Below are 27,255 nucleotides of genomic sequence, written 5' to 3' on the forward strand. Positions count from 1 at the left end.
TCGGCTCTGCGCCGCGGCAGAAGAACGAGCTCACAGCAAGCAGTCGCACACCGAGGGCGGGGACGCGAACGCGGTTAAAATGGCGGCGGGGCAGGCCCGCCTCCCGCGGCCGGGTCCAGTTGAGTAGAGTCAGGGTGGTGCGGCGGCGGTGGTGGGCAACGGTACGGCAAGGAGGTGGCCCCTGCGGCCTCTACAGTAGGTGGGCCGGCGGCGGGCGGGGGACTTGGGGCGGCGGGCAGCGTGTCCACCTTTGCTCTCTGCCGCGTCGTTGTTCTAGCCCGGGAGGGAGTCGGGGGAGTCGGAGCCCCTGCAGGTGTCCTCCAGTGTGCCGGTAGCTGGGGAAGGTGGGCCTTGGCCGCAGGAACCTGTGTGCCGACCGGTGACCCCGGTGAGGGGCAGCACTCCCGGTCTCAGGCAGCGCCTCTGCGTGTGGAGTTCAGCTAAAAGCGGTATTGATAAGGGGAGCTTAAATGTACGTTCCAGCAACAGATTGAAGCGTGAAGAGTCAGGCTGATGCTGTTCATCTATAACATGTGCTGGAAGTGTTGAGGTGCAGTGTCACGGCACTGTATGGAACTGGGGTGTTTGGTGCTGTTGATGTGGGGTAAGATTGTTTCCTGCAGTGCATGTGGTCAGGAAGCTCCATTTTGCTTTTATTTGTATCCAAAGAAATAAGTCATGGGATGATTTGGGTTGGAAGGGACCTTAAAAATATCTTGGTGCACCCCCCTTCCATGGGCAGGGACACCTTCCACTAGACCAGGTTGCTTAAAGCCCTGTCCATCCTGGCCTTAAACACTTACAGGCATGGGGCATCCACAATGTGAAATACGAACTCACTCCTCTAAGCGAGATAACAAGGTTTTATTGAGGGACAAAATCAATAAAGCAAAAGCAACAGGCTGGGTGTATGACCGTAGCCGGAGGCGCAAGTGATTAGCATTTGTTGCAAGTTTATATACTTTAACTATTACATTAGTTACATACGTATTCATAATTCCCGCATATAGGCGGGGAATATTATAACTAACTTCTGGAACTTACAAGTCCCCTCCTCTTGGCGTCTGCGCACTGCTCTCTGGTGATTGTGGGCAGGGGTCTTGAGGATGAAGTAAGCAGTCTTCCTCACAGTGTACTTTTCACCTTTGGCACAGTTGGACCCCCCAGTAATCACAAAACTAGCTGAAACCAGCCATATCTGTAACTTTGCTTATAACTAGCAAAGATTTAAAACAGTGTGACCTTCCTGCAAAATTTATTGCAGGATGGGCAGACAAGGAGTATCCCAAGCTAGCAGATGTTTGGGAGGCTCTGCCTCTAAACTAACTGATAATTAGAAGGATGGTGTGAAATAACTCATTCATGTTTAGTGGGGCCACTAAATCCTCTTATCTCACCACAGATTTACAACGCAAACATTGTTCTTTAAAACTAAAGATACTTTAGAAGACTAGTATGAAACAACTCATGTTTAGTGGGGTCACTACATTCCACAGACTTAAAACATAAACTTTGTTCTCTTTCTACAACCTAAGTTAAGCTAAAAAGTACTTTATGTTTTTCAGGCACTAGCTTTTCATATATGAAGCCCCCCCCCCCCCCCCCCCATCTTTTACCTTTACAAATTCTGCTATGTGACTCCATTTTGCTCAAAGAGTTCTGGCCCTTTTTAACTTGTGTCTTTAGTGAGCTTTGTTTCTGTTCTTGTAAACTCCTACAGTTATACCCACATAACCACACCTATGGTTTGCGAAAGCCAATACATTTATGTGTTTATCATCACACAGAGCTTATTTGGAAAACCCATGTCAGTGCCTCACCATCCTCACTGTAAAGAACTTCCAAATGTTTACTCTAAATCTAACCTTTTTCAGTTTAAAGCCATTCCTCCTTGTCCTGTCACTACATCCCATGTAAAAAGTCCCTCTCCAGATTTCTTGAAGGCTGTCAAGCTGCAAAGGCTGCTTATGCTAATGAATTTTCAAAAAGCAAATGTATGCAAGGATAGAAAAGGTTTAGTTCTGTGCACATCAACTCTAGTGTCTCTTTTCCTGTAGAAGATTATGGATGTGCCTTGGCAAAAGTGATGTTTGAAGGTAAAGGCTTCTCATCTTCCCTCAACCGTATCACCCACCCTTGTTTAGAGACTTGCTTGTAGTACGTTTTCTAAACTTTAAAGAGGCAATTTATTAAGCAGGCAATGTTCTGATTTGTCTTACTGAGATTAACATGCAGTATTTGAAAGGGACTTTACGTATGTGCAAGTAACTTTTTTCTTTTTCATTTAGGTTGTCTAAAAAAGGTAAAATCTGTTACTTAATTATGAAGAAAAGTAGAGGTCGGACAGGCCGAAAGAGAAGAAGAAAACACTTGCAGATTTTGGGTGGAGGTATTATCTCCAGAAGTACTGTAAATAATAAAATAATCAATTGTCTGTCAAAGTGTCATTTTAGGGTATATATTTGTCAAACATTTTTGCTTTAAAAATAACATGCATAAATGTTAGCTTTTTTTATGCCAGTATTCTAACACTAGTTTACAATCCCAAGAAGAGCGTGAGAATATTGTGAGCTCTCTTTTCTGGCTAATGTCAAGTACTACATTATTCTTAAATTCCTTGACTCTTAAATAAGCTGTATAACTCCTGCAGTTCTAAGAACTCCTAGTGCCCAAGGGCACAGAACTTAGTAAGCTAGTTTGAGGGGAGCCTTTCTTGCTATTCTGTTATCATAGAATCATGGAATAGTTAGGGTTGAAAGGGACCTTAAAGATCATCTAGTTCCAACCCCCTGCCATGGGCAGAGACATCTTCCAGTAGAGCAGTTTGCTCAAAACTCCATCCAGCCTGGCCTTGAACACTGCCAGGCATGGGCCATCCATAATACTATGTTACAATGCTTTTCTGACTATACAGTAAGATTTTTTAATTTCCTTTATTTTCTAAGCTAGTCTTATTTAATAGCATGACTCTCATCTTTTTTTTATTTTTAGTCAGCTGCAGTCACAAGCTGGAATACGTTAAACTTAAGAAGTGGCTGAAAGACAGAGGATTTGAAGACAGTAATTTAAGGCCAGCGGAGTTCTGGGGTAATGTTTTAATTATTCATTGCGGCAACAAAGTTCTGATTCTTCTAAGAATCTTAGATTTCTGCTTTCATTTTGAATCACACATGTGGCTGGCATAAGGAAAAATGCCAGTTACCATTAGTCTTTTGAGGACTTCTGCCAAATGCACGTGAATGTCATTTAGCATAAACAAGTAGATATTGGAGGCCTGAAGTAGTGTAAACTGTTTCTTGTAGAAAGATAATGTGTAAAACTCTTGTGTGAGAATACTCTGGTATACTGCAAAACATGTTCACATATGCCAAATTCATTGTAGAAATCAAGATTTTTTTAACTGTTAGCAGCACAGTTTCAAAGAAGAAGTAATATCTCTTTAAGCATTTCCAGTATCAGACTCTAACCCTGTTATAATTTCTTCATCTTTTTTTCCCATGTGAACTCAGCAAATCTGGTGATACACATAAGTAAATGATATTAGAGGTGGGATTCACTTAGTACTGTTTACAGAGAAGGTATATACGTGTTTTTTTTCTCTTTAAGTAGATTATGTTTCAAAAACTTTTAAAGAGAGAGATAATAGGATGAATCAGAGAAAAATATTATGAATAGAAATTGTAAGGTTTAGTTAAAACTCTGAAACCAAGGACAGCAGCCAGTGATGAAAGATGAGTTTAAAGAAGAAAATGGGAAAAAGAAGTTGAGTAACTGCTAGAATTGGACAGCAAATGTTGCAAGGGAGGAGTGTTCGCAGGCTTCTGTAAGGTGAAAAGAGAATCCAAGAACAAAGAAATGTGTCTAGAATAACCCAAAATTGTCTTTTATGATTTGTAAGAGGTAATTTATGTTCCTTTAGAGCTTTTGCTTGCTGAGCTGTTAATTTATTGCAGGTTATCAGAGTCTCCTGTATTTTACAAATGTACATGCATTTAAGCAGTTCTCTTTGTTCCTGTTTCAGGTACAGGAAGAGGACTGATGACAACAAAAGCTCTTCAGGTTAGTAATGTTAATTCTATTGAAAGAGTTCCTCAGGTTCTTTTGAGATGTAATGACTTTTGCAACAAGTAAAGCTCAAAATTCCAGACAAGGTCTTCACAGTTCCTGTTGTCAGTGTAAATTCTGGCCTAGTATCAGAATTTGCAATGTTGGCATATCTGTAGGATGATGTCCTATGTACCCTGAGTGCTTGTTGGATGAAAATATTCCTGTACTCATTTACAGAGATTTAGTGTGTAGTCTAATGTTTCAGTTTAAGGCAATCAGTGGCTAACTGAAACCAGAAGGAGCTGGCCCCTTCCCTCCTGTATGCCTTCTCCCTCAGCCTTGGCTCTCACAGCTTCCTTTGCACTTGCTGTAGCAATCTTCCCCACTCATGTGATAGGTTGCAAGCTAGACAGAAACCTTTTCAAAATAATTATTAGCTTTGCTCCTTCAAGTCTCCCATCTTGGTTAGTGCTGGTACAAGGAGGAATGGCATATCAGGGAGGGGGACGGAGAAAAGGGACAGGTCTTTAGACAGCATTTATCTTTAGATTATCTTAGTCGTAATGTAAATCAGCAGCTTTAACCTCACTTTGTTGGAGTCTTCTTTGTTAGTAAACTAGCTAACAGAAACGTAATTTCTCAGATATGCCCAGCAGAAAAAGGGAATGATAGAAAAAATACTTTGCACTTTAGATACTGGCACAGAAAGATCAAACTCTTGACTTAAAAGTGCCTCTCAGAAAATAGGCTTCTTAGAGAAGTTTCCTAACTGGTACGAGAACAGTATATCAAATAATGGGGAATCAGACCAGAGCCTTTTGCAAATTAGAGTATAGCAGGAAGTATGAAGGAGATGCATGTAGAGAACAGTGTATGTTATCATGCTGGCTCAGGGCTAGAGGCAGCTGTTGAAGCCAGAGGCTCAGCTTATCCACAGTGCTGTGAGTCTACTGTAAATTAAATGAGAGCTGGACTCAGCTGAAATGAGAGCAAGATATGGAAACTCAGGAGAGAAACTGGAAGGGGAGAGTGTTGACTTGATTCATGTCCTCTCTTTACAGGCATGGAGATATATGGCTCAAGCAAGGCATGAAAGCTAATTTACATGCACATAGCAGCTTGGCAAACAAGGTCACGATAGACATGACCTAAAATATCCCTAGCCCATGCTGCTGTGTTGATAGAAGCACAGCTGTTTATGAGATCTACTTTAAAATATATCTCAGTACAAAGAAAATCAGTAGCCAGGCAACAAACTTTTTGTGAGCAGCTTTTTGCAGGTGACAGTTCCTACTGACTGCGTCATCCTCCTTCGCTGGACTGTGACTGTCTTAAAACTATGCTAGTTTCCATCAAGTTCAACATCACTTCTCTTTGCTTCTTGACATTAGTGTTCTCTGGGGAGCGTCTCTCTGTTCAGAAGTCATGTAGTAGATGAGTCATGTACAATTGACCTTTACTATTCTTTGTGTGTATGTTGTTTTTTCTTCTCTCCCTCAAAGGCAGGCAGGGGATCTGATTATTTCATTGCCTGAGAAATGCTTACTCACCACAGGCACTGTCCTTAATAGCTGCTTGGGAGAATACATTATGAAGTAAGTAAAAAGTGACGCTTCATGGGTAAGCTGGCCTTTACTGCTGGTTGCTCATTAATCATCTTAAGTGGTAGTAAGGCTTTAAACTGCATACTTAAACTTGTATGACTGTTGTGCATGTGGAATCATCAGATAAGTAAGGTTTTGACACAGCAGAGTTGGAGTGATGGTACAGGCTTGAACTTGACCTGTGCCTAGAGACAGCTTGGACCTAAATGTCAGATATGAATGGTTTCTTAGGAATTTGAAAATGTGATTCAATAGGAGAAGGATGATAAAATGGGATTGCAAAGCAGTCATGCAAGCATAGCCTTTTAGGAAATTTGGAACAAAGACCTACGCTGGACATTGAGTACTTGTTATGTATCCTAAAAAAACCTGCCACCCCCCAAAAAACCCCAACCCAACAGGTGACTCTGAAGTCGTTACTAAAAACCAGCTTTTATAGACCCTTTGAAATCATCAAAAGGGCTTAGAGATGAACTACAAAAAAGTTTAAAGTAGAAGCTATTTATAACATTTAAAAGAACTAGCAGAGACATAAAATACTGCTGCATCCATTTCCTATCTCACCTCTTTGTATCTGCTGTGTTGGTATTTTTATTCTGTTTTCTAATAGATGGAAGCCTCCTGTATCTCCTTTGATAGCACTGTGCACATTTTTAATAGCAGAGAAACATGCTGGTGAAAAATCTCCATGGAAGCCATATATTGATGTTTTACCGAAGACATATACTTGCCCTGTTTTTTTTGAGCATGATGCAGTAAGCCTTCTCCCTGAACCTCTAAGAATGAAGGCTCAGGAGCAGAGAACGATGGTCCATGAGTTGTACATGTCTTCCAAGGCTTTCTTCTCTTCCCTGCAGCCTTTGTTTGCCGAGAACACAGAAACTGTATTTAACTACAGAGCTCTAGAGTGGGCTTGGTGCACTGTTAATACCAGGACAATATATATGAAACATTCACAGAGGGAATGTTTTTCTATTGAGCCAGATGTTTATGCTTTGGCACCATATTTAGATTTGCTAAACCACAGTCCAAATGTTCAGGTAAGAAACTAAAAACAGATCACTTAATTTCTTTATTTGTAAATGCATTCTTTATTTGTAAATGCACTACCACAGTACAGTATGAAATTAGGTGATGGATTAGGAGGGTCAGTGAGGGAAAAATGTCTACTGGGGACATGTACAGGCTGAGTACTCATGGTTATAGTATGTACCCTGGAGCTTGTTTTTCAGCCCAAGGTAGTTGAATAAAGATGATTCAAATGTTTCAGTTTATGTAGCAAAGCGAAGTTAAAGGGAGAGCCCACAACGGCTGAGTGAGATCTGCATCCAGAGCAGCTATATGGAAGAGCTACTGGTAAATATAACCCTACCCTGCTCTTCCAAAAGGCTCAGCTCCTGGATCTGAAGTTATGTGGTCCCTGAGTTACTTCACCTCTGGCTGAAGCCTTTGAACAGCTTTACGAAAGTGTATAGAGCAGTCCTAGCTCATGTCAGGGACTGCGTGCCAGCTCAGAGTTGGGACAGCACAAAAGCGGCCAACTCTGCCTGAAGCCATGTTTATTTGTGGATTTGGGGCCTCTGTAATAAGTCTACAGAGTTGGTGATACACCCTGTGGTTTAAGGGTTTGATGTATGTTCTTCATACTAATGGGTTGCCTTTTCAGACATCTGTAACACTATCTGTTTTTTCTTCCAGTGTTAGAGAAGTGTTCATTACTGTTGGATTTTAATATTCAAGGTCTGATTCCTTTTTTCACCCTGTCCTTCTGCCAAGAGTAAGACCTTTTATTTTTACCTTTGTGAAGGTAAAGGCTGCATTTAATGAGCAGACAAGAAGCTATGAAATTTGGACAAATTCACAGTGCAAAAGATATGAAGAAGTATTTATCTGCTATGGGCCTCATGATAATCAGCGACTGCTACTAGAATATGGATTTGTTGCCATGGATAACCCTCATAGCAGTGTTTATGTCTCATCAGGTTGGATTTATAGATTGTCTTGACATTAAAAGGCACAATAGTAGAGAACAGAGCATCTGAGCATATTAATACTGTCTGCATTCAACAGGAGATGTCAGTGAAAAAGGAAAACTAAAGAATAACGAAGAAATTCGCACACGTCCATATACATAATTGCACAACATGGACAATGCATATTAAGGCACTGTTGGTTTTCTTTTTTAGGTACCATGAAAATATTTGTATTTCTAAGAAGTGGAATAGGCCTCGGTACCACTTTTAACTGCGTAGTATTGGAGTTTTAAAATTGAAAGTGTCTTTGGTAACTTTTCCTTTTGTAAAATTGCAATTCTTAGCAGCATATATGTAGAGATTCCAACTGGATGTCTTAGATTGCACCATCGACTTGAGGATTGAAGTCCTGATCCTCACAAACTAAAGTTACTGACAGTGGTTCATAACTTCAGCTTCAGTCAGGATTTCCATTATAAGGATACAATCCTGGAGATTGCTGATGGCTTTTGAGTAATAGAGACATTTTTGATTATGTTAAAGTTCACCAACATTGTCCAGGTTTTAATTTTTGGCCTATAGCTACTTGAAAAATATGACTGAAATGTCATTTCAGAATTGGGGCTTATGGGTTTCTTCTACATACCATGTATTTAAATATCTAAAATGTGTTTTTTTGCAGATATTCTTCTCAAATATTTTCCACCACTGGACAAGCAGAGAAATGCAAAACTTTCCATTCTGAGGGATAATGATTTCTTAGAGTAGGTATCTGAAGTTTTTTTGTTTCCCTATGAGCTTTCTTTTCATTTTTTTCTGGGAGTCAAATTTTGCTTCTAGTAAAATAATATTTTTTTTTTAAACAAACTGATTTACTTTCTATTTGTGAGAGAATGTAGAAGTAGTAAACACCAATATCAAAGCTTGAGATAGGTTTCAAGATGCAGCCTGTCACCTGTCTGTGGATAACAGCAGAGTAAGGGGAGTCAAGGAGTCCTCGAGTTCCAAAGAGCAGATCTCTTCCTGACACTTATCAATAAGAAAGCTATCATTCTGTCAAAGATCACCTATACTTTCTGAATCTAGTTGCTTTTGACCTTTTAGAAACCTGACCTTTGGATGGGATGGACCATCTTGGAGACTCCTTACTGCTCTCAAGTTGTTAAATCTTGGTGCAGATGAATTGTAAGTTTCAGTACTCGGAATATTTAGACAATGTGCATGTGTCATTTTCCTTTATTTGCTCTTTGCTGGCTGTATGTGAGATACTGGGACAATTGTTTGGTATCTTCTCTATCTCATTGACTTCAGGTGAGAAGAGAAAAGAGGAAAGGCAGAGAACACCATAGAATATAAAGTCATTGTCTATTTGCTGCTTTGGTCTTCTGCTTTCTTCAAACACCCCGTTGTTTTCCCTTTCTATTTTGAGAACCAGATATTACTTTAAGGTTCAGGTTCCGGACCTTTTCTCTGTTGGTTTGATGGGACTTTAAATGCTATTGACCTTTCTTGATTTCTTTGAAGCATGTGTTCCACAGACTGCTTCTTAAATTTTAAGGCCAAGTAAGTTGCTGAACTTCATCTCCAGTGACTGTCAGTGCAAGTTTGATCATTTGTTCCCAATAGCAAACCTGCCTCAAAAACATTTACCTGGGATTTGCTTGTAATAGTAAATAAAACCAAACAATTTCTCTTGTCCAAAGCTGTTTATGCTTTGAAGATTCACTGCTGAGTGGAATAAGTTGATTATAAGAACTGAAAATAAATTGCCATGATACTGATTACAAGCCTAGGTGGCATGAAGTTTAGCATGCTAATAAGTTCTGTGTGAATAGCTTTTCCTCCTCACTAGTGCTGCTGAAGTTGGTGGCAGCATGGCAGAGCAGTGAAGACCGGAAGCATTGGCCTAATTGCAGGCTGTGTCTTTAGCTGAAAGGGTAGGGTGGAGGGTTGGTATCACTGCTCCAGATCATTAAATCTCTCTTCCCTTTTACATGCCTCATCACTCTCATAGCTGAATGTTGTGTGCCTTTTTCACGTATGCTAACCTTACTTGCCTGTGCCAGTGATGTTATTCTTATATTAACCATATGTTTATCATTCAGCTGGGGAATACAGCAAATGATTGTGTTTAAACATTTTGGTTCTAGTACTTGCTGGAGGAGAACACTCCTTGGTGATGTAATTTCAGCCAGAAATGAACAGCAGACTTTGAATATAACAGCAAAAATATGCCATTTTTTAATAGAGGAGACACAGCATGTCCTTCTCCAGGTAATTTCACTGGAAGAGCAAAGTAGTCCAGATTGCTTTCTTTCCTAACATAAATGTACAGCAGTGTAATTTTTGGGGTGCGAGAATAGCAAGTGACAGAGGGAATTGACTACACTGAGGTGCTGTAGGATTTGTTTCCAGGCTGACTGACAGAATTTGTGGCTGCAGCAAAGAAAGGAACCATATTAGAAAGCCCTGTGAACAAGTGAAAAGTATTTAACTTTTCTCTGCCTATGTTATCATTGAGTTTGTTGAGGTTACCTCTTAAAAGAAAATGCAGACTTGTATGAGGTGGGTACGTAAGATATTGCAGACCTGCCACAAGTGCCTTGTTGCAGAAAGTGAAGTCTGTGTTCATTAAAGCCAAATGAACTACTTCTGTGAGGGGGGTCTGTGCTCTTAGAAAAACAGTCTCTCCTTCCTTTCTGAATTCTGGCAATGAAATGTGTACTTAATGTCAAGTCGGATAGCTATCATGGAAAAAGGTTATTAAAACCAAACTTTCGTAAAGGACACGCATCTATGCAGAGAGTATGAGGTGAACCTGGTCTTGTGCAACATCTTGAGGATAGGATGGGTTTAAGAACAGGGTATCAGTTAAACATTACCCTTCCCTTCTTCTCCTTGTTTTCCATCTGCTTCCTTTATTAATAAAAATACTATTTTGACATAGTTCATGAAATCATTAAGAGGGATAAGCTTTCCACAAATGTTATATTCATGTCCAGTATTAAAGAATCTAAATTTCTGGTAATTTCATCTCATTTGTATAAAATTCAGGTTTCCCAGTTGAAAAGGAGCAAAGAGAACTTGCAAATGCACCTGGCTTTGGTAGAAGCGTTGCACTTGGAAAACCTGAAGATACTACAAAAATCAGCTGAGAGTCTTTGTAGCTTGCGTATGGCAACAACTTGACGCATCTGGACCTGTGGCTGATTGGAGGTCATTTGCCATGGATGTGCCTTGCTGAACTGTTTTAATGGTCCTGAGCAGCAAAGAATAATGTACAAATCATCAAAATATGCTTAGTTTTGATTACAGGGTCACAGAGGATCCGCTATTTATTTTGTTCTTTGCTGACCTTCTTCAGTAATACAAAAGGTTAGCCCAAAAGGTAGGGGAGAGCACAGGTGGCTTTCATCATATCTCACTGAAATTATGGCTGCTGTGAGCAAAACAGTTTCTGAGGTAATTTGAGCAGCCCTAGGATTGTGGGCTCGAGCAGTCCTAGACTTTACAGCTGCCTCTGTGACTAAAGCATGGATCACAGGGTCAAGCAGATACTCCTCAGCATGTATTTGAGCTCTGGCACTTGGCAGAGAGGAAGAGGACAGAGCCATTTATATTTGTCTTGTTCCTGTCCTTTACCTTTCCACTGTGTGAATTTCCCTCCTTTACTCAAACCTCCTTCCAGACTCACTGGTTCGTATTCTGGCTCCTCCTGCTGAGAATGAGAATTGAAAGGATATATCACTTTGAACTCTGTTTCTTGTTTGGAAGACCACCCAGGCAATTAGTTCTATTTCCATTTGTTTCTGATGATCACATTGAGAAATGTTCGTATCCTGTTTATAAGGGGATAGTTTCATGTGCTCCCTTTCAGCATTGGTTCTACTTAAGTAGGGAGCTTGAGCTCCCTACGTCGTTCAGAGAAGAGAGACTTCTTCAAAAGACATTTGAGGGCAGGAGCCTTATTTTAGCTGTACGAACTTACTTTGTGGTTGTGTTGTGATTATTTTCCGTTTTGTGGGGAATCACATTTCGTAGAATTTTTCATTACTGTTTTTAGCATTTGTTAAGAGCTATGTTTGTGTGTGTTTATTTTTGTATGTATATTGCTTCATTTTCTACAAGACCTCTGTTTTTTAAATAAATGAAATTGTATACAACAGTAAAGGCATTCTAGATAATCTAACTTAAGGAAAAAATACAGGTGAAAACTTACGTATTCACATGCACTTGCAGACTTTCTTTGGTATCTTGTGAACAAGAATGTTATTGTGTAAACTTGCTTGGATTTGAGTATTCCATGTTTTTTTTTTTCTGTCTCTGTTGGGACAGGAAATGCTGTGATACTTGGAGCTCTGAGAAGGGTTCTTCCTTACCTACAGGGGTATGTTGGTTCAGCTTCAAAATTCTGTCGGAACTGAAAAGTGTAACTGTTTGCTGTTTACTCAGTTTCCAAACCCAGAAGTTCTTGGTTTTCAGGTTTCATCTTCATAAGCTCTTCCTAGGATTAGGAAGTTCTGAAAATAAGCTTTTTTTTCTGCCTTGTTTACCCCCAGTGCACCGAGACTTCTCTGCAATGTCAGGCTTTCTTATATTGTTCATATGGAGATGCTTGACAGTGTGTTGGTGCTTTACATTTCAGAGCAGAGGGCAGGGTGAATGGGTTGGGAGAGGAGCTGATGTATTTTCTGGAGGTAGGTTCATATTTATTCCATCTTTTGGGCCAACTTACTTTCATATTTGCCTAAACTGTGGTTTTAATCCCTGCAAGTTACTTAGCACCATGTTTTATAGTCTAGTCACTTCCATTCTGAAGTACTTCTTGGGGTGAGATGCCTTTCTAGATTTGGGGATGCAGTCTCTAATAATCTCACCAAGAGCAATTCCATCCTCTTAATGAAGGTCCTTCTGTACCACTGAACCTGTCTACAGCAGAGATAAGGGCTGAGGCTTGCCCATTCATTTTGATTAGATCTGCAAAAAGGTCTACCGAAGTCACGGGTGACATGGAGAGGGGTGGATTGTGACTGAACATTCATAGTGCAAGAAGTAAGGGTTTTCAAAGGAAGATGGAAGAACTCGGGTTCAAAACTACCAGAATGTGGTAACAAATCCATTGATTTTAATAAGGGATATGGATATAAAAGTTGACATGGGTACAGAGCACGTAATACGCAGAACAAGCAGCTATTGGCAGTTACCAGCCAGCCAGGCAATTTTGGTCTTATGTAGTCCCCTGATCTCAAAACAGTTCAAGGTTGGGAGGATATTGATGTCAAGTCTTGTAAATGCTTGACCTGTACTTGCTCTTTTAAGGTCTTCAAGGATGGACAATGTGGGAAACAGGGCACTGGGCTAGTGGGATGTGTTTTTGAACATGTCCTGCAATTTTGTTGAACTGCTTGACCTCTCACTTTTTTTGATAAGAACTCTTTCATTCTGTAAGAACATGTGTTTCACATGTAATATTTTTATAATGAGATGGTGCTAGAGTTAAAGAAGATAAGGATATTTGGTTGTTGGATTTTTTTGTTTGTGTTTGGTTTTTCTTTTTATCCTGGAGATGGCTGTTTTAAGAAAAACTTATGTACATTGTGTCTTGCAAGATGGATACTAGTTTATTTGCTTCAGTATAGCATTACACACTACGCATTTATACCAGCTGGTTTGAATATGCACTCTACTTGTGTAACTCCTACACACACTCCAGAGGGTGTAGGGAGGGGATCTGGCAGTGCAGGAGAGCAGGCAGTATGACCTGCTTGTCTGTCTCTTGCGTGAAAGCACAGCAGTAAGCCCCTAGCTTTACCTTAAGCAATGTAGCAAGTGTTCTGAATAGACCCATGTGTGTTTAATGTCAAAGGCAAAATCCTGCTTGAATAAACTATGGAACTGGAACTAGTGCTTTCGTAACACACATCAATAACAACAGAGTTTTAACAGGAATAAACCAGAGTAACAGGTCCTGATTCAGCATTTATGTGTATATATGCCCAGTAAGAAAAAGCTTAAATTCTTTTTTGAATCAAACCTAAACTATGTGCAAGACGGGACATCCTAAGGTGGGCTAAGAGCCTGAGGACGTAACTGCATTGGGAGTGTTCTCCAGCTGTCTTACAAGAACACTAAATCAAGTTTTCAAAGAGTGAAGATGCTTCCTCTCAGCCTCTAATTTAACTAGAGCCCCACTGAGCTGCAAATATGTTAATTGCTTAGTTTTAGTGATGTGCTGTTAATGTTTGACTCTGGCTCTCTGTTAGTCTAAGAAGGGACTTAGCTGTGATCTCATTGTGGAAAGACATACTTTATTTCCCTCTGTATAAACTTCCTTTCAGATTGTATCTGCAAATCTTGGCAATAGTAAGAATAAAACCCAGCTTTTTATCGTTAGGGATATGAACTTGGCATGGGCCATGGCAGTGAGCTAGATTCTCTTCCAGCTTATGCAGTGTTACTAAAAAAGAGCTAAAGTAGGAATTCATTCTGTGACTGCAGTGAACACACTGGGCTTAGGCAAGTGCAATGAGAAGTTTCATTTCTTGTAACAAGAGAGTGAGACAGGAATAGCACAGCTTGATTATTTTTTTTTTTTGGGGGGGGGGAGGAGGTGGAGTTGATTTAGTGCAGTCTGAAGTCATTGAAAAATGACAAACATGAAACCTCACGACAGCATCTTTCCTGTGTCAATTTATGTAAATACAGCATGGATTTTCTTTGATCTTCTAGAGAGAGTGGCTTCCAGTTTACAGTTTTCTTCAGCTGTAGTGAATGGAGATCATCCATCATTGCTAAGTGCCTTCAGACCTGTCTGTTTCAGGACAAGATAAGGGAGTATCAGCTCTCATACCCTGATAATTAAAGCTTTTAGGTACACTATGAAAACATTTCAAAGATGACATTCCCAAAGAAAGGAGCTTTTAAAAATTATGTCTCAAAGGGTATGTAGCCCTCCATGCCTAGAAGGTAAAGAATACCCTTTTCAAAGTGCCACGCACTAGCATACTTTGAAGTGTTTGTTTGTACTCAGCACATCTGTGGCTACAGCAATGAAGACTATGAATTCTAGGACAGAGGGAAACAGAACTTTATGGGTTTCCTTATGCAATAAATAGAAATAGAAGTTGTTGCAAGATTTTTGAGGGAAGGATGAAGGAAGATGAGGGAAGTTGTTTCCCTCATTTTTGACCAGCAGTTGGAACTGAACTGTGTGAAATTCATAATTTTTATAATTTCAGTACAAAAGCAGAGAAATCACAGCTCAGTGGCTGAATTCAACTAGAAGAACTTGATTTTATCCCTATCTAACAAAGCTTAAGTAACATCAATCTGCTGTAGGTTGGAGGGGAAAGGAAAAAAACCCAAACATTTCCAGTTCATTCCACTGAATGTTTTAGTGGATATCTATAATTACAGAATTAAGTTTGTGAGAGTGCTGCAATGAGCTATGTTTAGTGGGAAGGCAAAGATACTCAATGAATCCTAAACTAAATTGTGTAAAACTAGTGTAAAACTAATGCAGTCTCTGTGTTGTCCACTAGATGATGCAACTGTACTACAGAGAGGTAAATTACAGTATACACACGCAATTATAATCCTATGTAATGTATTATATTTTCAGTAGTAAAAAGCATTGTCTTCAATAATACACCATGGTTTGTGTTGGATAAATAGTTGAAAATGTTTTCTTTCTGCTGGTTTGAAGTGAAATTTGAAGCTTTGTAAACTTTTTTCAGTTTTATTGTATTTTAACTTTGTTGGAGTTGCTCCTCTCTCAAGTTGAATCATGTCATTCTCTTAAACTATCAGCTGAGACATAATAGTTCAAATCATCTTTGTTACATTAACTTGACCCTAATGGTGTAGCTAGTGGGGTTGCAGTGGAGAACTGTCCACTCCTGTGTTTTTCCCTTCAGAGATTAGGGGCTACATTCATCTTCTGCATAGATGTCTTTCCATAATGTACTTTGATGTGGCAGATAGAACTCTGGAACATTTCCTCTGACTAGGGCTATTCTGTGGACTTTCCCTTATGTTAGTTCTCTAGTGTCTAATAGTAATAAGCTAATGTTTGACCCTTTCATTTGCTGGGGATTTCTTCACTGCCCATTTTCATTGCTTGTGTCTGCTTAGTACTTTTGATGTGTGTGTTTGTTGCCTTGCTGAGTTTCCCAGGGGCTTCTGAAACGGCCAATGTGTGTGTACTCTTCATGTGCTTAGAGCCCCTTCAGATTGTCCCAGTTGCCCTACAGCTGAAAACAAAGCTGCTTGCAAAGCTGCTCTTTTCTCCTGAAGCCCTCTCTCCTGTTCCTTAGCTCTTTCTGCTGCCTCCACTGCTGGACCATACTGCAACAGGCTAGTCTTGAGAGCACTGAAGTGGACTGGACTCTAGTACCACTCTGTGCATGGTAGGAGGTAGGTATTTGCAGTGTACTTTTAATGTAAGAATGTTTTTCCTCCTTACATACACCTGTACTTGCTCCAAGAGTGGCAAGGCTAGCTGTGTTCAGTGTTGTACTTCTCCATTAGGGTGCCAGAGTTGGGCTGGAGAAACTTGGATGAGCACTGTATTCCTTTCAGATTCATTCAGCTGGCACTGGATTTGATATTTTAGTAGCTCCTTCCTGCTGAGGCAACTCTAGAAGGAGCTGGCAGAGGCAGTTTGGCTCTTTTGACCCTTGGCAGGCAATGATGACTATGGAGAGGACAGAGGGACATTCTCAGCATGGGGCTGGTGCCAAGGCTATCTGTACCACCCTGCTTGGGCTCACATCCAGATCCTGTATCTCTACCCTTAAGAAGCCAGCGCTCTTTGCAGCAAGAAAGTGCATTTGTGCATCCTTCCCACGAGATGAACTTTGCATGGACAGAGAGAGATGCTTGGTGTGGGTGGGTCAGTCTGCAGAAGATGTTGGCAAGAGATCAAAAGGGACCATGCCATCTTAACATGACTCATGCTGCTCTGAACCATTTCTGATGCGTACTTAGATGGTGGGCTAGCCAGTGCCCGTCTCAGGAATGAGAAAACACTGTACATCGTGGGAGACTCCTAAAGGCCTGCTAGGAGTGCAGTGTGGGCTGGGCTGCAGAGGTGTAAGGGGAAGAGTGAGCTAGGACAGCAAGGGTGGAGTGATCCCACTTGATAGGGTATGCGCTAATAAGGAGCACACAAGCCTCTTCTGCCTTTTCTCTGCCTGTAAGTTCACGTAGATAACTGGGCAGTCCTGCTGCTCGGTCAGAAATGGTGTGCTGGTCAGGGTGGCCATTTCTGTGCAGGGCATGAAGGCGAGAAGGGTAAACATACAGTCTGGACAGTAACCCTTAAAAAACATATACCGTCAGGCAAGTACGTATGTGTGTGTCTGTGTGCCAGTGCTATCCTAGCTTCACGAGAGACGGGCTCTATGGTTTACTCAGCTGTGTAACCCTGGTTTGGCATTTTTTTCTGCAGGGGAGAAAGAACACTGGTTTTGCTAGAGGGAACCTTTTGGTTGTGCTGGTTTGTCTGGGTGTCTCACTGCTCCATGCTGTCATGCACAGGTGGAGATGGGTGTGGAACCCTCAGTGTTGCCAGGTGGGAAATCTCTCATATTAGGCTTTTGATACAGCACTGTAGTTTGCCTCTTTGTCATGGACACCCACGTCATGCCTCCCACAATCACCCACTGGTGGGGTTGTCCTGATGTGTGGAATAGGATTTAGAGGATGTGAGGTGCTCTGGCTGGGATACACTTGGGTGTGGAGCTGTCTGGTGAGGTAGAGAATATGTATTGGAGGAAAAAAAGCAATGAGCTTTTTTCTCTGGCAGTTCAAATGGGGTGCTCTCATGATCACTCCTTTGAACATGCTCCAAGGGTAAGATGGTGTGGATGCTCAAAGAGCTGGGCTTTGTGCATACAGCCAACAGCATTAGCAAAGGCAGTGTAGATATGGTGGTTGACTGTTCTTTTGTGTCACATTTGCTAGAAATTGGCTAATGTGCTCAGAAAATGCATGAGAGGGGAAGGGAAGAGTAGCATATTGAGATATACAGAGATATGTTTTCTCTTGCATCCAGGCTAAAGTCACAACAGAAAGTCAGAAATTTTGAACCCAACCTTAAGCTTAATCATGCTGGAAACAATTGGCTATGATGGGTGCTTGTACACATCCAAAGAAGTCCCTGCCTATGGGGGAATGACCATTCCCATTCCAGATACAGTCAGAGAACCATGTATGCTTGGCACAGGCTCTGAGGAACGCAGCAGATCAGTCTGATGTGAACCTCAGGAGACTTAACATGGTCTCTGTCCCTGGCTGCTTCCAGCAATAACTGTGAAAAATCAGTTCATCACAAGTCTATTTTATGCTGATTTAATTCCACTTGGCTCAAATGGAGTTACACCTTGCCTTTGATACCTGGCCTCAGGGCTTCATTAGGCATAGTCCAAAGACTGCTGACAGAAGTTTTTATGTGAGTTCAAGCTTTCTTTTTTCTTTTCTTTTTTTTTTTTTTTCCCTAAGAAAAGAACAAAATGCATTGCAATTACAGGGGAGTTACTACAGCCTGATAGGAGGATCAGAGAGCACAACTCCTCTTCCAACCTGCTGTTTGCACAGGAAGCACCAGGGTGTAGGCTGAACTCTTGCACTTGAGGAAAGCTGAGTGTGTTTGTGTGAGAGAGAGTGAGCTCAAACTCCCCTCTGTGCAATGTGGCTGGATGGGGTGAGAGGTGGCCAGGCATGGTATGGCTCAGTCTGTCAGCAGATATACCCCAGTCATGGCACTCCAAGTGCACTGCAATTGAGTCGTGACTTGGGATAACATCCTGCAGTGTGGGTGGACGTCTCACGGTCACAGGTTTGCACCACTTCAATCTAATAACTCTTGAAATAGCTCTTAATCTCTCCTGGTGCAAGCGCAAAGGCAAAGCCATGGAGGACCAGCACGTGGCACAGCTGCAGTGCCATGGTCAGGCTGACATATACCTGACTTTTTACTGAAAGGAGTGTTGTTCAGGTGGGAAAAGCTGAATTTGGTTCTTACTCTGGGACATGCAGAAGGCAGAGAGCTCCTTTAGCACATCAGTGCCTGGAGTGTGCCTGACCAGCCACATCTATGCAGTTGAGCAGTGCAGGAAAGGCTTCTTATGTCCCACAAGAGCAGCACAGGCTGGTCTTAATGTATGTGTGCCAGGCAATCAATCGATCTGCCCCTGCACACAGTCTGATACATGTCACCTGCACATCCTCTGAATACCTGATCCTTCATAAATAAAGTCATGTGCAAGTAAAGCCACCCCATTTATGCCTGTGGGGCTTGCTGACAAGGGATTCCCTGGTTTATACCTCCCTGGGAATAATCAGGGATCTTGGGGCAGGACTCCTTTCCTAAAGTCTGAAGGAACATCCCTGCTGAATTTTGAGCTGTAACATCAAGTGTAGGTGGAAACTCTTATCACAGCATTGGTTATTTTTATTAACATATTTTTTTCAGAATTCTTGGGTGAATCACTTGATGAGGATAAACCCCCTCACCTTAAAAAAAAAAGAGAAGCAGTGCTGGAAAACCGATGGGTTAAACATTCCTAATTTCAAAATAGAATTTTTCTGTTAAAGAAAACATGCAGAGAATTGTGAAACAAAGAAACCCAGACCATTGCAAAATGAAACAGCATGAAAAATGTTCTTAATGTACCACATTCTCTAGAGCCCCCCCCCCCCCCCCCCCAGCTTTCCCCACTCTTTCAAGATGAAAGTGAGATTTGAATCTAATAACAAGATGCAACTGTTGAATGTCAAGTAGAGGGGGAAATGTAAGCATTACTTGGGTAATTCAGAAAACAGCTGCTGCAGCTACGCGATGATGTACTAGTTAGAAGAGGATGCTACTCCCCTTGGGAGGAAGAGGCAAATTTCTGGTAACTCAGTGTCCTAGGGACAACAGGCAACGTGGTTATGATGCTGTGGGAGCCCAGGCCAGGCAGGGGTTGGGGTGGGGATATTTCTGAGGGTCTGGGCTTTGGGGTTTCTGTGCTACGTTTCCTCCCATCTAAACACTAACCTGCCTCTGGTGGGGTGTAAAGTTAGAGATGGTGTGGTGAGCAGATACCATGATGCAAGAACCTGAGTCAAATAACCTTGACGGTCTTAGGTAGTAAATTTATTGCTAAATAGACCACAATCCTTTGTTTAAAAGGAGAAAAGGTCAAAAGAGGACTACTAGTCTGTTATTGACATAATTCATTAAACGCCTCTTCCAGCCATAAACTTTGAGCTACTTTTGCTTGTCTTGAAGCCCCCCATGACTGATAAATATTTTTAAAAGTATATGCTGACTGTTACTGGCTGCAGGTTGCAGCTTACATGTAAATCAAGTGCTGCTGACAGAGAGTTCCACTGTACACCCGCTTTGCACTCTGACCACTTCAATATTGGAGAATCATTCTCTCCATTAGTGCACTTCTTATATTATGAAGAACAATGTGGAACAAAGGTACTAGCAACTCCTCCTTTGTTTATAGCTAGAAAATATCTGACTGCTTAAAAGAACATGAAAACGAGTTCCTTTCCTATTACTGTCGAGCAAACTTCACCTCTGCGCTCAGCTTCACATGGAATTTGTCACTGGCAGGAAGCGTAAAGCCTACCTTGTGAATATATAACTTACAGTCACTTCACAGGGAGAAAAAAAAATCCTTTCATCATGTTCGTTTTTCCTCACTGTTTTATTTCACTTAAAACATCACTCACGACCAAATGGTATTTGTCAGTAGTAATTGGCAAATGCTGGAGGCGGTTTTCAAGGCTGTCTGAATGGAAAATCTCAAAGCAGTTGTCTGCACTGAAAGAAAATATTACATTTGATCTTTTTATGAATCCTGCAGACATGATGAATGTCTGCATTCCTTCGCTTGAAGAATTCTTGGTGTTTGGGTTTAAATGACGGGAAGTAACACTTCACTCTTATTTTGCACTATTGTCTGAGAATTAACCACAACATAATGGTAATGTACATTTTTTTATGCTTTACAGAGATTCGTTTTTATTAGACATTTATTGTGGGTTTGCTTGTTGGCAAGGTTCAGATCCTCTGAATGATAACTGCGACTATTGCATTTCATCTGCATTTGTATTTAGTTGTGTATTTCTTCTGATGTCTTCTTTCTAAGTAATGTCTCCCTCAAAGATTGCCTTGCAATAAATCAGCTTTCCCCTAATGCAATTGTATGAATGTATTATTGCTCTTGTCACCTCTGCCCCTGCACTTTTTGGTCATCAAGACAAAGGTTAGATAGCATGTAACATTAACCTCATGGTACGAGTCTGCAAAGCTGGGATATTCCTAGTGCCAGGTGAAGCCCAATTCTGGTGAGTGGAGGACACAATAGCAGGTGAACAGTAACTTTCAGAGCCACTGACAGCCTCAGTCACTGCTTAAAAAATGCACTGCTGGGCTTCTCAGCATTTAAAAACCTACTGGCATGTGAAGTGAAACTGATTCCCACCTTTCAGTAATTTTAACTTTGGTTTTATATATAGCAAAATGTCCATTGAGGAGTTCTTTTACTTCCATTGTTGATGATGGCTAATTCTGCAGCATGCTAACAGCCTGGTAGCACAGATCAGGCATGTAAAATATACCTCTATCCAGAGGTGAGCATGTTGTTACTGGCTGCAGACCTGCTGCCTTGCATCTGGAAAAGTCACTAATGTGCTGGCCAAGCAACTTCCAAGCATCTGAAATCCCAACCTGATGCCTGAGCTTCCTCAGCACAGTTGCAAAGCTCTGACTTCTCTGCAGTAAATGAGACCTCCTCCAGCAATGACTTGGTGGTACCATGGTGTTCTCAACAAAAAGAGACAAGTGAGCATCTGGCTTTTCCTGGGATGCTGCTCCCATGCAGGGTGGCTGCCTGACCCGTCCTCTGCTCCCACACCATTGAGGACCTCTGCTGTCAAGGTCTGCATGACAGGAAGGGCTCTTTTCTGCTGTCACTTGCTGACTACTGGACCAGAAAGTATCACTTTTAGGTTTTTCTAGAAAAGGCAACATTGCTGAAAACTTCAGAGAGCACCTTTACTGTCACCTAAGGACCTGACATCTGCCTTTCCCTGCCATCATAAGGCTGGCATGAAAAAACCATGTGCTGATTTCTGGTAGTGTTTTACTTGCATTCTGGTTTCCAGCTGTACTGAATTCAAATTTTCTTTGCAGTAATTGCAAGAAGCAAAGAATGATTTTCACATGCAAGCTAGAAGCTTGATTCCACAAATGCAGGCTTTCAGCTTTGCAACAAGCAGGGGTTGTGGGCAGTTCTGAGGTGCAGCATCTTGGTTATACCACCAGAAATTAATGAAATACTGAAATCCTGGCCATCTCATGTGAGAAAACTGTGCTATGTGGCTTGGTTTTTTGCTGTCACTCATACAGAAACAGTGCTCCTAGTGAGATGTGTGTGTGTGCAATATATAAACAAACGTACATGGATATGCATATAGTTTCCTTTTAAATGTCAACACACCCTCCAAAACATAGTGTAATACCATGGGAGAGAAATGACAGCTTATTTGCAAACATGCTGTGTTTGTTTTATTTTGACCCAGAAATGAATTAAGCTGTGTTTCCTCCATGAAGGATTGTGGGTTTCGCACTGACTCATTGTGGGACTATTGGCCAGGAGAGGTCAGATAAGGCTTGTGTGGTTGCAATGAGAGACTTGGTAAGACAAATTAGGTGTCTGGGGGGGTCCCTCTTGGGGTGCCTGTGGGATATGCAGGGGGCTGCAAGTGGGGAGGGTCAGCTCGCAGGTTGGGAGAGGGGACTGAAGGTGTTAACCAAGGTCGTGGCTGCTCCTCAAAGTGCTAAAAACACGGCAGGGAGCTTGGGGAGTGTCACCCTGCAGCCATGCTGCCTCTGCCCCCACCCCTCCACCTGTTCTCAGGGGTGCTGCCACACTGTTCCTTCCAGGCTGCAGTGCAAAGCACACAGAGCCAGGATGCTTCATACCCAGCCATTCCCCCTGCATGGAGGGCACCAGGCTGCTGGGTGTGGTGGATTCAGACTCATAGGAAATGGGGGTTGTTACTTTTGCTGCCTATGGAATAACTTGGGGTGTATTACTTGGTATTTTATCTCTCTTGTTCATCTGCGGTGGGACCTCACCCTCTCCTGTGTGTAGGGATGGGCTTCCACTCTTCTTGGGCAGAATTCAATGAGAAATACCAATTATTTTTTTTTTGTATCCTTGTTACTATTCAGCCACATCTGCTGTATTCCGACGATCGTCGCTTTTCCGCAGTTCCCAAATTAATGCCGCATCACAGATGCCTGAGCCAATAGCACAGTTACTTAACAAAATTACGCGAGATCATGAGCAAAATTAAAGACAAACTGCGACAGTCTTCTATCCCCAAAAGTTTTGTGGGCCTTGTGTAGTTAGTATCCTCAGGCAGTTGCTGTTGTCTTCTTGTAAATCTTGTGTGACAGTATTCAGGAATGTTTTGCTTTATTTTTGTCATCAATCAGCAGAACAATAAATGCACAAGGAACCCTTAATTTTTCTCCCCTCTGCTGACACATGGAGCCAAGGACCCGGTGATGTGTGTGAGAAATGATCAGTCTTCCACAAAAAGTGTCAGTGAAATGTTTTCACCAGAAGGAGAGGGTGTGATGCCGGACCCAGCAGAATAACTCTGCCTTATGGCACTTAAGGTCTTACATTATGTGCAACGCGTGTAGGGCTTCGTGGTCAGTGAAAAGGCATGAGAAACCGCAGAAATCCATGGAGATGTTAGAAAATCCTTAAGGTGGGAACGCAGGCAGGAAGGAAGGAAAAGAAAGAAATCCTTGTGCTGAAAACATGGGCAACACAGGACCACAGACTGGTTCTCCATAGTAAGAAAGACATAGATGTGACTGTGAGGCATAGGAAAGAGAAGAGTTTATGTAATAACCATAAGGATTTCAGAAGCATTAGTCTTGGTTTTCACATGAATGATCACTTCTGAGTATGCGATGCACTTTTTTACAGCAGAAGCATTCTGCAGAAATGTTAGGCTGCTGTTGTATGGAATCATACAATGGTTTGGGTTGGAAAGGACCTTAAGGTCATCCAGCTCCAACCCCCCTCACCACAGGCAGGGACACATCACACTAGACCATGTTGCCCAAGGCTCTGTCCAACCTGGCCTTGAACACTGCCAGGGATGGAGCATTTATCACTTGTCTGGACAACCCATTCCAGTGCCTCACCACCCTCACAGTAAAGAACTTCTTCCTTGTATCTAACTTGCGTAGTGCAATATCAGCTTGCTGTGTACCTTTCCCCAGGTGCCAGTCGATGGGATATGTTTTTAAACAGCCTTTTAAACAAAACCTGTAAACTGGGCTGTGATTTATTGATTCATTATATTTGAAAGTACATTGAAGTTCCAACCAAGATCAAGACTACTTTGATTTGAGGCAGCCATTAGAAGTTGTTCTTTCTTTAAGTCAGTTGCTCTAATTTTTACATAATACTTTAAAGCTTAGAAATTCTACAAATGAATATTTTAATGCTTTAATAATTTTTACTATGTTTTGATGGCAAAAATATAATTTTTACCCTTAAGTATGTGTAATTTAAGGGTCTGTTTCCAAGTGTTCATCTCCCTTTCACAATGCATACAACTGAATTCAGATTGAAAAAGTTAATTGATTGAATCAATTAATTTAGTGCCCCTTTCAGATAATATATGTCCATGCTCTGCAATATAATTTCTGTGTTCAAGAGCCATGCAGATCTGCAGAAGTCCATCAGAACAAAAGAAGTGGAGCTAGAAAGTGCTTCCTCCTTTCCTAGAACAGATTTTTTTTATGGTCAGAATGAGCAAAAAGCATTTGTATCTGCCAAATATGCACCGTTTTTGACCCTTTAAGGTTAAAGAAATGGAGCCTTTCTTGATGAAACTAGAACTGGTTGGCAGTTCAAACTGTTTGCGGTTAAATTCAGTTCTATGTAAAATAGCTCTTCTTCCACTTTTCAAATACAAGCTATTTGAATAGGAGCTAAGAGATGTGCGGGCCATATTTTGGCCTTTTCTTCAGGAATAGATTCACTCCATGCACATTTGTTCTTTGATGGAGACCCTTTGAAGTCAATGGGGTTTTTAAATTGGTGATCAGACTACTGTCAGGAATATGGGTGTCACCTTGTGACTGTTAGGTCGTATATGAAAATACTGGTTCAGTTCTCAGCAGCAGTCAAAAAAGGCAAATAGACTATTTGAGATTACTGGGAAAGGGAGAGGGAATGAACTGATTTTCAACCTCTGTATACCTCCTTTTATGTAGGAATAATATAGTATAGTATAATATAATGCATTGTATTATAAATAATATAACACGTGCTTCTTTGGTTATCATTTCCTGGTTACAGCAAAACTAGTGAAGGTAAAGAGAAGAGCAGAGGCTGAACTGATCCCTGCAGAGAGTAAGTTTAAACACACCAATTTGCATCAGTTTGGGAAAACAGACAAAAGGGACAGGAAAGGGTTATTATAGGAAACTATAAAATCCTGAATAGCATGGAGAAGGCAGATAGGGAAAGATTAAATATTCTTTCTCAAAACACAAGCAGTAGGGGGTGCCTGGTGGGATTATAGAGCAAAAGACAAAAGGGAGAAGTTTTTCACAGTAGTGCGCAATCAGTTTATTGGGCTTATTGCTGCAAGATGTCCTCAAAGCCAAAAAGAGAAATGGTTTCCAAAAGGGTCAAGACAAGGACAGAGCTGATGATCTGGATGCAAACTGGAACAAGACCATCGTGCTTGTTCTTGTGTTATGCTTTTTCCCTTGAGCATCTGTCCTGTCTGCCATCAAAGACTGGACATTGGAATGATTTATCTTAGTTCCCATACAGAACTGCCATTTCTTTCTCTGTATTTATATTCAGAAACTGCCAGATGGTAGCTTCACCAATGTATGTTTTGCTGATCACCTTCTTCTATAAGTATGAAAGGTGTGTTATATGTCTGTAAACCACAAATGGGGCACAGGAGGTAATTTCAGCTTTTTGAATGGGTAATCTATGTGCTAAACTCTTATCCAAAGCAGCTGAAAATGTGAGTATGCCATTCTATTTGTCAGTAATGCAGCTCACAATAGAGCTGGCTCATCACAGCTAATTTCTGAAAGGTGTCCATGAGGTTGGACTAGCACAGTGCTGAAAGAGCACTGTGAGATTGAGTGTGGTAAAACAGCTTGTTTCCGATTTTGAGAGTATTAACTTGAGAGAGAGAAGTCTGACTAACAAATGAACTTATACGTGGCAGAATGAAAGGAAATGATAATATAGCTTCCGAGAATGATGAACTAATACTGTGGTACTGCAATAAACACGTGAAAGTTGAAACAAAAAGGAACTGGCATGGATCTGCAGTTGTTTCCAAAGGACCAAAAATGCAGTGCAGGGCCCACATGTTAGCAGGTGATAGAGTTGCTTTTTCGGAAACTTGAAATGTCTACTCCTTTACCTAGACAAATGTGGCTATTAAACTGTACAAGTCTCCTGTGTTTACGCTAAGCTGTCTCACTTTGTTACTTACAAACAGACTTCAGAATTGCTCAACGTTTTTATTATTTAAGTATTAAGGAGTCTTTCTTTGGCAAATCCTTTCTGGGTTACTGATTTTATTTAGTCAGGGTAAACTGGGGAAAGCACTGGCACTGTAACAGTGTCCTGCTCCTTCTTAAACTGTGCATAGTTTTAAATCCTATAATGTTTAAAGGAGAAATGTGAACTGTTTAGTGGATTTCTGTGGCATTTCAGGATGCTAGTCTATATCAAAACAAAGTGATGTTTTATTTCTGCCTTCTAGTTCTCATCAAAATGTATTGAGACCTAAATGGAAGTTTTTAAAAACTGAATTAGTAACCTTGGCTTACTGTGTCTTTTAGGCAAATTTTCATTTCTTCATTTAAAATTATTTAAAATAAGAAATGCTAACGGATAGCTGGTTTAAGCTTCTATGGCTTGGATTTGGTGCTTCATCACTTAACTGCAGACAAGCGTATTTTGAAGAAGCTCTTGTAAGGAAATATATATTGAGGTTTAAATGTCAGATCCCAAGGGAGCTGAGAACTATGCACAATTGTTTTTAGGCTTGGACGTGTGTGATGTTACTTAATGACGTGAATGATGTTTTTTGCCTTTTTCTGCTCTTTCCAAGATGCTTTTGCAATGAGATGCTTTTCTGAAATAAGATTCTCCTGTTTGTGTTGTCCATATATTATTTTAGGAAGAAACCAAATGAACAATTATGGAAATGTAACTCTGGGGTGCTAGTGACAAGGAAGTTAGGGTGCCCCTGTTAAACAGGGAAGAGGAATCAGACCAGCTGACTTCGAGGTCCCCTTTACCTGTCTTTTGCCTGTTTCCCTGCCTGTGAGAACTGGCACAAAATCAGTACAGGATTTTCTGGATGCTATGTTGGCTGTAGGGAGAGCAAATGCTCACTCTCTGCCCCTAGCAATCTCTGTATGGGATACCCCCATGTTTGTTCATATTTGTTGTTCGTTTTGGGGAGGAATAAAAACACTTGCAACACCTGTTCTCATGTAATGATTACTCTGTCCTGTATTCAGCAGTGAGGTATGAATCACAACATTA

At 41.2% G+C, this 27,255-nt stretch overlaps 1 protein-coding gene across 6 annotated transcripts; it reads left to right on the forward strand.

Annotated features, from left to right (window-relative positions):
- The first annotated feature begins 308 nt into the window (after positions 1-308).
- On the forward strand, positions 309-26,975 carry SETD4 (SET domain containing 4). 6 transcript variants are annotated; one of them, XM_057410077.1, is made up of 11 exons: positions 312-472; positions 2,289-2,389; positions 2,992-3,087; positions 4,022-4,059; positions 5,554-5,642; positions 6,262-6,691; positions 7,459-7,633; positions 8,307-8,388; positions 8,729-8,809; positions 9,730-9,898; positions 10,679-11,794. In XM_057410077.1, coding segments are annotated over exons 1-11 (1,398 nt in total). In that variant the 5' UTR covers positions 312-470; the 3' UTR covers positions 10,814-11,794. The 6 variants fall into 6 exon arrangements, with proteins under 6 accessions (XP_057266064.1, XP_057266063.1, XP_057266065.1 ...); XM_057410079.1 differs by having other exon boundaries at positions 314-472; positions 9,775-9,898; XM_057410078.1 differs by lacking the exon at positions 312-472 and adding an exon at positions 1,826-2,096.
- Positions 26,976-27,255: the final 280 nt, after the last annotated feature.

Source organism: Pezoporus wallicus, unplaced genomic scaffold (genome assembly GCF_028554395.1).
Source record: "Pezoporus wallicus isolate ANWC-B61680 ecotype Strahan unplaced genomic scaffold, APGP_CSIRO_Pwel_v1 contig_7011, whole genome shotgun sequence".
Lineage (NCBI taxonomy): Eukaryota > Metazoa > Chordata > Aves > Psittaciformes > Psittacidae > Pezoporus > Pezoporus wallicus.

Coding starts and splice junctions, on each gene's coding strand:
- SETD4 (XM_057410077.1), top strand. Junction 8,810..9,729: donor AATCTTGGTGCAGATGAATT/GTAAGTTTCAGT, acceptor TTTATCATTCAG/CTGGGGAATACAGCAAATGA. Junction 9,899..10,678: donor CACAGCATGTCCTTCTCCAG/GTAATTTCACTG, acceptor TATAAAATTCAG/GTTTCCCAGTTGAAAAGGAG.